The 10,098-nt window shown below is 38.1% G+C and overlaps 1 protein-coding gene across 2 annotated transcripts; it reads right to left on the bottom strand.

Moving 5' to 3' along the window:
- LOC109235638 (CLK4-associating serine/arginine rich protein) lies at positions 321 to 8,646 on the bottom strand. Of its 2 annotated transcripts, XM_019401818.1 has the most exons (13): positions 8,341 to 8,646; positions 7,442 to 7,480; positions 7,188 to 7,336; positions 6,966 to 7,041; positions 4,550 to 4,844; positions 4,364 to 4,473; positions 4,204 to 4,251; positions 3,902 to 4,111; positions 3,538 to 3,639; positions 3,239 to 3,369; positions 2,900 to 3,038; positions 746 to 919; positions 321 to 674 (listed from the first exon to the last, which is right to left on the bottom strand). In XM_019401818.1, the coding sequence occupies exons 1-13, from the start codon at positions 8,535 to 8,537 to the stop codon at positions 650 to 652; spliced, it is 1,695 nt and encodes a 564-aa protein (XP_019257363.1). In that variant the 5' UTR covers positions 8,538 to 8,646; the 3' UTR covers positions 321 to 649. The 2 variants fall into 2 exon arrangements, 1 of the variants encoding a protein (XP_019257363.1); XR_002069425.1 differs by lacking the exon at positions 321 to 674 and having other exon boundaries at positions 835 to 919; positions 3,210 to 3,369.

The following is a 10,098-nucleotide window of genomic DNA, read 5'->3' on the forward strand; positions in this document are numbered from 1 at the left end:
TCACCGATTAGAAGAATGGTCCTTGCACAAATACACATCCCTTTTTAGTTAACTAGATAAACAACAAACATTAAGAGTGATTACATCTTTAAGCGCAATTACATATTTGAGATGATGCTCAATATTCCATGTCAGAATTGGAGATATTAAAAAAATACATATTGTACACTATTAAGATTAAGGTTTATCAACAATCTGTTTCAGCAGGAAAACCCATACGAATTTGCTTTCTTAAGAAAATTACGGTCGTTTCTTCTACCAATGCTTCAAATGTATAATTTTGCGTTAAACAGACGCAAATTTAGGATTTGAACATCATGGATTGCAACGGAACTCACTAACCACTTGAGTTGGTGTATTCAAAATTTAGTATTTGTATACATTTAGTAGATTTCTTAACACACGTACGAAATGTTATACTTTGTCCTCAAAGAAGCTGAAGAAATTTTACTTGTCACACAAATATCTTCTAAAACTTCAAAAGAAACCAAAAACAAATAAACACAACACAAGAATATAAGTTCCCACGATCAGCCAAATTCAGCTTCACCATAAGTTTACCAGTCTAATATATCAGTAATCTATATACCGCACACAGCTGACTAACGATCAGCTTGGGCACGTTTATGCATCCACTCATACCTGAGTATCAGTGTCTCGATCGCCTCCTAACCCTGCAATATTAGCTCATGTAAGTCCCCTACTATATAAAAAATGAAGCGGTCAGACACTCGCTAAACCTTACCGAGGTGAACGAGACCGGGAAATGGAACGAGAAAGCGAGTGGGAACTAGAGTAAGAACGCGACGGTGAGTGTGAGCGTGAGTGAGAGCGAGTCCGCGACCATGAGCGAGACCTGGAACGTGAACGGTATCTACGAGAACTCCTTTCCCGGATAGGACTCCGGCTAAGTCGGTGCCTTCAACCATAGTACATAATTCAGACATTAACAGTGAAATATAATAACTTGCAGAGCAAAATATTGAGAAAGTTAACCAATTTGCGGAGCAATATTGTGGCATTGACAGTTAACATGAGCTAAAAGAACATCTAACACTCGCCGGCTTCATCCACACCATTTTATAGTTTCTACCACTGACGCCCAAGCGTCTGAGGTTGAATAAATTCTCTAGAATTTCTTCAATGAATCACTTCTGTTTCCTCTTATTGTAACTTTCTTTTGACAAGTTATGCTCTTTTTTCTGTTTAATAAAAACGAACTCTTTTCCACCTTGACAATTCCTCTTTCCCAGTTTACATAACATAATAGTTTTTGGGGAAAGATACTAAGAATTATTTTCCAACATTTTAAATACTTCTAATTATAAAAACTTCATTCACTTTTATGTAGTTCTTTACTCAGAAAATTTTGTTCCAAACAAATAAGGAATTGACGGCCATTTCACACTAAAAGATAGATATTTTGATCCTTGTACTCTGAACCAACAATTCCTTTTACAATTAAGAGAGTATCAAATATGTATATCTCAATTGGATCGCACGAAATTCATGAAAATGCAGAATATTACTACAAAAGCCCCCCTGTTTGCGAAGCAACTGAGTAATAAACTGGTTTTGAAACTCCCAGTAAATTGTTAAGGTGAGCCACAAGTTCTTCAGGAGATCTCCAAAAAATAAAACAAGTGACTGATTAGATAGTTAAATCTCCCTCTTAACTATAGGAATTCCTAATATTCAGCAGTCTAAAAGGACCAAGTTTCTCTACTTTTAATTTTCTTTGCCTTTGTTAGGAGCTTTAATGTGAAAATCTACGTCAGACAGCAAATGCATTTTTTAAAAACACACAACCACCAAGGGTGTGGCCTAGTGGTCAATGAAGTGGGTTAAGAACCATGAGGTCTTAGATTCAGTTCCCAGTGGAGAAAAAACGCTAGGTAATTTCTTCCCATCTGTCCAAGCCTCGATGGAAAGGGTTACCTGGTACCTATTGATGTTGCTGGAGGGAGGTAGCGCGTATCTCGTGGAATTAGTCGAGGTGCGCACAAGTTGGCCCGGACACCACGGTAAATGGAAAAAAAAACACGAACAAACAGATTCAAGCAAGCAAATTCCAACTCCCTTTTCCTCGAAAAGAAAAAAAAGCACTCCCACATCCTTGACTTAACAAAATCAAGGACCAGTTTTTCAATTGCGTTACTCCTAGTCAAATTAGCGAGCTCCATTTAAAGTTAAATGTACCCAAAAGACAGAGAAAAACACAACCCCCATTTCACAAATCCATCAAGAACAAACTTGAGGAGGTATTTGTTTGGAATTTCGTCTTTAGTTGAGAAGGTTAGGGCTATCAAATCTCTGATATTGAAGGAAAAAGAGCAGCCTTGGGTTCGTACTCTTTGAATTTTCAGGAATTAAGGCAACAATAGACATATTTTGAATAAGGTTTCACCTAAAGCCATAATGATGAGGGATGGAGACGAGGGCTGAAGAGAGCTGGGCATACACACTTGCTGAAAACACAAATAAGAGGACCAATAACTGAAAGAAACTTTGCTTTGACCATCTCGTTTTAAACCGCATTACCAATTACTTGAAAGGTCTGGGCACAACCTATTTTGATTCATCTAGTCTTTAGACACTTCCCCAAACCACTGACTTTGTAGACATGCAGGTTTCGGAATCACACTATGTGAATAGGCGAACTAACTTTGTAGACAGGAATTATGGCCTCTAGCTCCACCAGCATGCATCTCATAGACAGGCATCGCTCAGTTAATCACTAAATTCACAAATCCATTTAAATAAAGAACCAACTACATAAAGTGTAAAGGAACTTTAAGGAACACCAGATCATAAACTTAGGCAAGACAATACTCACTTTTGACAAATTCAACTATCTACTCATCAAGTACACTATAACAAGTAGGATCGGTATTAGTACCTTCGAGGGGAACGGCTGTAACTTCTACTACGGCTTCGGCGACGATACCGACTTACTCGGCTTGTTTCTGCAAGCTTTTCAAGCCTCTGTTTCTCTTGTTCTCTTTTCTTGGCCATCTCAACAGCTGTATCTTTCTTGACTGCAAAAGACATCATTTAGGCAAAATGTACAATGCATTGCATGCAACAATATGACCCACATAATCATACAAAAAGAAGAAGAGTTTTCATAAAAACACATGAACAGAGATGAGATCCTCATTCTTGTTATATCGCAGAATGCAGCACATTATAGAAGACAAACGGTTTACTCCGGATATGCACATGAAGTAATGTATACTTTGTTTGTTCAATTGTTTGCTCATTATCCGCTTAAGTCGCTCCTGAGGTGTTTCCTTCTTTTCACCCTGCTGTTTAGAGAGGATTGAACTGCTAGTTGTCTTGTTTAACTTTGATAATGCTGATGATGCACTGCAAAGACCCAAAGAAGAGGAAAAATTAATAACTAGCTTTTTGTTTTTTAAGGAGAACAAATTGAGAATTTGATAGCACACATCAACAAAAAGCACAAAAACATGTAGGGTCAGGAAGGACAAGCAGACAAATAAACAGAAAAACGTAAGGGTGTAGAACACAGACCTTGCTGGTGTTTTCAACATTTGTGCACTCTTATCCTTATCAACAGATACCCCAGATGCAGGATCAACATGAAGGGCCTCAAGAATACGACCAGCTGATGGCCTGCAGAAGAAGTGAGATATTAAACAAGAAATGGTTTGCGTTAACAAGGAAAACTGGACAGCGTCAAGTAAGTTCAATTCAGGGAAAATGAGCTTCAGATCGGAAGCTTGCTCCCTCTTCCCCTTGACAGTTATCTCACAGGTGTAAATTGATATATTCTAAACCACATTAAGTTCTTCAGCTAACAAATGGATGATAAGCTGCAGCAGAGAAAAGACTGTCCAATCTAGCTTTGCAAGAATTAAAGGTCAAGTGCTCCGACCGGTTTAATGGATCAGTTCGAGACGGAGGAGACGGTGGTGGAGAATATCCTTCAAATTTAGGCTCACTCTCATCGTCTGCGCCACCAAATTCAGTGATATACTCTATTTTCGGAGCTCTCTCCTTGCCTTGGTAAATATCATCAGATTTTCCTCCACGTTCATAGCGTCTTGAATGAGGAGGCGAGTATGAGAGAGACCTTGACCTGGACCTGTGCAGATGGAATAAAAAAAAGATTAAACCAACATTACACAGACTATTATCAATTTCAGAATGTATAATAAAATAACAAAGATAACAAACCTTCTGGAACGTGAATAAGCTTCGTATGTTGGACTCCGTCGAGACTCGCTGCATAAAGAAGGAGAGAAAAGAGAGTGAGTGAGAACAATCCGTACAACTGGGATTTAATCTGCATTTAGGTTTTAAGTATACAAAAATGCAATAGATTGAACTAAAGTACCGATAGGGATCATGATGGAGAACTCTGCTCCCGGTAATGCGGGCTGCTTCTCTCTCCCTCTCTCTTTCTAATTGAGAAGCCTTCCTTCTTTCTTTGCGACTAAGTTTCCTCTGCAAAGGCATGATAAGTATGACAGTACATATATAATTTAGCAACAGTTAAAGTCCCATATTTTAGCAGACTTACTATTGCAGGATCTCCCTTGATTACTTCTCTTTGCCTCCTTTCTTCCTCCTTTGCCTTTTTGTCCATGTAGACAAGCCATCCATACCTTTTCACTCCATAATCTTTGGCAATTGACTCCATCACTTCGTCGTTGCTATCATCACTGTTAAAATCTTCTTCCTCATCATCATCCTCATCATCATCACCATCTTCTTCACCATCTGAAAAGTGAGGCTCGTCTTTACCCTCTCCGTCATATGAGAAAGCCACTTGGGAATACGACCCCTTGCTCGCTGAAGGCAGAGGATTTTGAGGTCTGCAATACCGAGAATATTAGAAGGTAAAAACTGCCTTGCATGTTAGAGTAATTAATGTTAACACCCCATTTGAAAGGTGTAGTATCACAGAACACCAAGTAAACCCACAAACAAACAACATGTTTTCATTAATTGAAACACTCACTTGCAGCTGAAGCAAATCAAGACACTAAAGATTCATTAGAACAATATCTCTAGAGTTAACATCATTAAGCATCAAAATGTAAATACCCATCTAGAGAAGTATATTTTTTGCCTTCACATCACAAAGCTGATAAAAAGGTGAAAAGATTAATATAGTTAACAGTTGTGAGAGATAAAAATCACAAATTAAAATAAACGGAAAAAATACACAAAAGTGATGAATATAACACATTTAGGCTGTAGAAAATAAAAAACACACACAAATGTTCTCTTGACTTATGACATAAGAGTGATTTTCTTTACTAGGAATATTAATAATGGACAAAGCAAGAGGAGTCGATTCTTCAATCTTTATGATAAGCTAAATAAAAAAAAAAGGACAGCCTGGTGCAGGAAGCATCACGCAGTCCCGCAAGGTCCGGGAAGGTCCGCACCCCAAGGGTGTGACATAGGCAACCTACCCTGATCCAAGCATCAATAGCTGATTCTACGGCTCGAACTAGTGACCTATAGGCCACACGAAGACAACTTTACTGTTATTCCAAGGCCCCCCTTCTTTTTACAACAACAACAACCACCCAGTATAATCCCACAAGTGGGGTCTGGGGAGGGAAGGATGACGCAGCCTTACCCCTACCCTGGAAGGGCAGAGAGACTGTTTCCGATAGACCCTCGGCTAAAGAAGGTGAAAGAAGCCCTGATAGCAAGTAATAGTGGACAAATAATTAGAAAACTAAATCGAAGATAGCTACAGAGAATATGAAAGAGGTACCGATAACAAGTAATAGCAAGATAATATATTTAGAAAATTAAATCAAAGGCAGCAAACGAGAATATGAACAAAGTACTGCTAGCAAACTACAGAATTACCGACGGCAAGTAATAACGGAACAAGACATGCGAATATAGCAACTAAGGAAAAAAAGGTACCGTACTAGCACTAATACTATCGAACTAGAGAAGACAAAGGGAAACGCACGACTACCTACTAACCTTCTACCCTAATCTTCAACCTCCACACCCTTCTATCTAGGGTCATGTCCTCGGTTAGCTCAAGTTGCGCCATGTCTCGCCTGATCACCTCTCCCCAAGACTTCTTTGGCCTACCTCTACCCCTCCTCTTACCTCCCAAGGCCAACCTCTCACATCTCCTGACTGGGGCATCTGTGCTTCTCCTCTTAACATGCTCGAACCATCTCAACCTCACCTCACGCATCTTTGCCCCCACAGGGGTCACTCCCACCTTGTCCCGAATAATTTCATTCCTAATTCCATCCAACCTAGTACGCCCACGCATCCATCTCAACATCCTCATTTCTGCTACTTTCATCTGCGGGATATGGGAGGTTTTGACTGGCCATCATTCTGCCCCATACAACACTCTACTCCCCTTCTTTTTGATAAGCTAATTATGACCTCGTATACAAGCACAAAAGAACCTCATGGGTGCACCGAAACAGGACACAAAAGGCTACTTTTCAGTTTTACAAAATCATTGTCAACCCCTTCAAATGCTCTCCTATTTCTCTCTTTCCATATTACCCACATGAAGGCTAATGGAGCAACATCCATGCCCTTGGTGTTCTCTTCCACTTCTGACAGCCTACCTATGCAACAGTTCCTTCAAAGAGTGCTTTAATGTTTTACTAGTAAAGAGTGATTATCAACTAATTACATATTACTAGTTATTACATTGTCGACCAAAATCTTAAGCAAGTAAAAAGTCAACAACATTTAGAACACTTCACAAAATCTGTAATGTAATGATCAACAAGGCATGTAAATTTGCAACAAATAATTGAAACCAAACACAATTCTCTTTGGGACAATATCATGAAGAATATTTTTCATTTAAGAGATCTACTTATATTTTCTTACTCCTCTTTGCTTTTAATCTTCGCGGAGTAACGACAGTGGACAAATGGGCAACTAAAAGGAAAAGAACCAAAGAGTTTAGTAAGATAGAAAATTGGAACCTGTCAGAGCCAAGGAGAACAGTGGTCTTAGCCTCCATCTCCTGATTAACATGTTGCAGACCCTCTTCGTCCTTAACTGTAAAAGCATAGGGTTATAACTCAGGCGATGCAATGGTCTCCTCAAAAAATATACACAATTACTTCGAAATACCTAATAAGAAAGAAATATCCTATAATGAAGAGTATATGGAAGGATAGTCAAAAAAATAAAAAAGTACCGACATCCTCTACGCCGATGCTTAATTAAATCCCGATAACGCTGAAAACTAACAAACTCTTCTAGTTCCTCCTCCTCCTCTGTTCTTTCTGGGGCCCGACGATGTCGGGAACTAGAATCTCGTATAAAATCAAGAAGAGCACGACCATCAAATCTGTAAGATGATAGTCAAAACGTCAACTATATGCCGAGGCAAATTTCCGACCACATTCAGTATCCCATCATCCTAAGAGTTGCGAAACACTATTTAAAAAGTGACCTGTCAATCAGAATGTCCTGTTTTCCATTCCAAGGTATCCTGATACATAAACAAAGAAATCAGCTCATGTCTCTAAGCACTTAAATAAACATGAAACCCTACAAGCATGTAAAGGCTTCTAATACTATTTGAGGCCAAAAAGATAATAATAATCAAGCACCACGTAAATATTGACTAATTTCAAACTTTCTGATGACTTTGGATCAGTAAATACCAAACATTAGAGTTCATACTAAAATACCTCAGCACAACAACTATACTTTTCAGATGATTTATTCCATAGGTAGACAAAGGAGGCCTATAGAAATACAGATATCAAAGGATGTGAGCTTCAAAATAAGATGGTGGTAGCATGAGTCACCTACTTACATTAGACTATTACTTTTTCAACAGGCCTGTACATTTCAGTTCTTGGCAACTATGAAACTAAAATGGTAGCTCCAAGAAAGCATTACACGTGCACCAAGAGTAAGAAATGCAGCCCGGAATCAAAAAATAATGTATTCACAAATATACCAAATGAATCCTTAAAATATCCAAAATGTAGTTTAGAACCAACATGATAAACAACAAACCAGTACAACAACATAACCATGCCAGTACCATAGAAATTTAAAATAGCTAGCAGGAAGCTCCACGAGGGACGTGACATGGTACCCCATAAGTGAGGAGCAATGTTCAATTTAAGATAGCTCAAAATGGCCAAAAAGTAGTCTCTTTTCCATACATTAATAGGACAACCAATACCTACCGTCTTTTCTGCTCCTTGCATTCCAACAATTTGTAAGACACTTTCCATTCTGAGCCATTCGTATTTTACAAACAAATTTCACTGTCCACTAATAAGCTAAATCAACACCTTAACATATAGATAAATTAGAGGGATAAAGAAATCATACAGGCCCTGCTGATCCTCGGTGGCTTGATAAAGGGCGTCGTCACGGTAGATCCGACAGCGGGAGCCGATGGCTTGAATCGATTGCTGAGGGTCACCACGGCGTTTAGCGAGAAAGATGGCACGTCTCTGAGCTCTCTTACGAGCTGCGTCCATCATATCATGCACTTTCTTCTCCGATCTCCTTGCTTCGTGCCACATCTTTCTTCTTCTTCTTCGTCACAATTTGCAGGTGAAGAATCGGAATTGGAAACCCTAACGCCCCTCCCCTGACTATGTTTTCCCTGCGACTAGTGATTCATTCTATCAGTTTTAGGAACCAGTAACCCGAAGTCCCGAACTTAATATGGACCAATCATGTGACAATCACGTGGCTCTCTTTCTTCTTTTCTTTTTCGCTCAGGAATTTATTACCAAAAATTAACTTTGTTTTAAAAAATTGAAGTTTTTCAATTAACCACTTTGGCTTTATACATGCTTGATTTATTTTATTTTACAAAATTTATATCCAGAAACTATTCAAAAATCTAGTGCTCATAGACCCAAAGAAGTTCCTCTCTATGTTAATACCAATTACTACTTGTTTGGGTCAAAAGTTAACGATATACTTTGTAAGCTAAAAAACAATCAAAAGTAGGAAAAGGGGTAAATCGTAATCAAATATAATAATCCTAGAGATGCAAAGATGATAATATTGTTGTAAATCTAGTATTGCAAAGTGATAATATGAACTCAATAAGATATATTCGTTTGAAGTAGAGATAGAGAGAGAAAGCCAGAAAATGAGAGAGTTGTATTAGATCAGATGCCCCTTTTACAATGTGAGGGTCTCCTTTATATAATAAGAGACCCTCCTCGAAAGAATCAAAAAGTTACAAAGACAGGTAACGTCTCCCTAGTGAAGACACTGAGTCCTAAACGATGTCGCTTTTGTCCCCACGGCCGAGTCGTACCCGCTACGTTAGTCGGCGTACACTCACTGGGCGTACCCACTGGCGTAGAGATGCTGAGGGTCAAATTTGACCCTATACAATGGCGTGATTCCATTAGCTATATGCTATGCTTGACGAAGAAGAAGAAGAAGAGAAGGGTAAGTGGGAAGATCTTTTCAGCAGGAGGAGAGTTTATGTTTAGGAATTGATAGCGTGATGATGCGGTGAAACATAGAAAGAATCAAAAGTTTGGTCCGTGAGCAAATATGGACATTTTCATTTTCAAGTTTTTTTAGGCAAACATGGACTTCCATTTTGCTCCCCCAAAAAGTTTCTTCTACAGAGATCGGGGGAAGGAAAAACAAGAAAAGGAAGATTGTGGAAGATAATTAGGGTTGCTCTTGGTGTTTACAACAAATTGAACCTCCAAAATTACTATATTAAACTAAGACTTGATGATGATGACGAATATCTAGTTGGAAATAAGAAATTAAATTATCTACAACTTATCTACAACATACATACATTATTTATACCCAGTTATATACAACTACAATATCGTACAACTTAAACACAATTTTTATACAATATGTCTTTTGTATATTTTGTATCTAATTTATACATAGTAAAAATAAATTTCATGCCACTAACAACTTATCTACAACTTTCACACATTATTTCTACCCAGTTAAATACAACTACAATAACATACAACTTAAATACAAATTCTATACAATATGTCTTTTGTATATTTTGTATCTGATTTATACATAGTAAAAATAAATTTCATACAACTAATTATATATTATACAACTCATCTACAACTTATC

The sequence above is a fragment of the Nicotiana attenuata genome, chromosome 12 (genome assembly GCF_001879085.1).
Source record: "Nicotiana attenuata strain UT chromosome 12, NIATTr2, whole genome shotgun sequence".
NCBI lineage: Eukaryota > Viridiplantae > Streptophyta > Magnoliopsida > Solanales > Solanaceae > Nicotiana > Nicotiana attenuata.

What these genes read in the sequence shown, in the direction of transcription:
- LOC109235638 (XM_019401818.1), bottom strand. Translation starts at nt 8,537, where the DNA reads ATGTGGCACGAAGCAAGGAGATCGGAGAAGAAAGTGCATGATATGATG. An exon ending in ACCGAGGATCAGCAGGGCCT is followed by an intron (nt 7,481 to 8,340) that starts GTATGATTTCTT and finishes TTTATGTATCAG; the next exon opens with GATACCTTGGAATGGAAAAC. An exon ending in TAAGCATCGGCGTAGAGGAT is followed by an intron (nt 7,042 to 7,187) that starts GTCGGTACTTTT and finishes ATGCTTTTACAG; the next exon opens with TTAAGGACGAAGAGGGTCTG.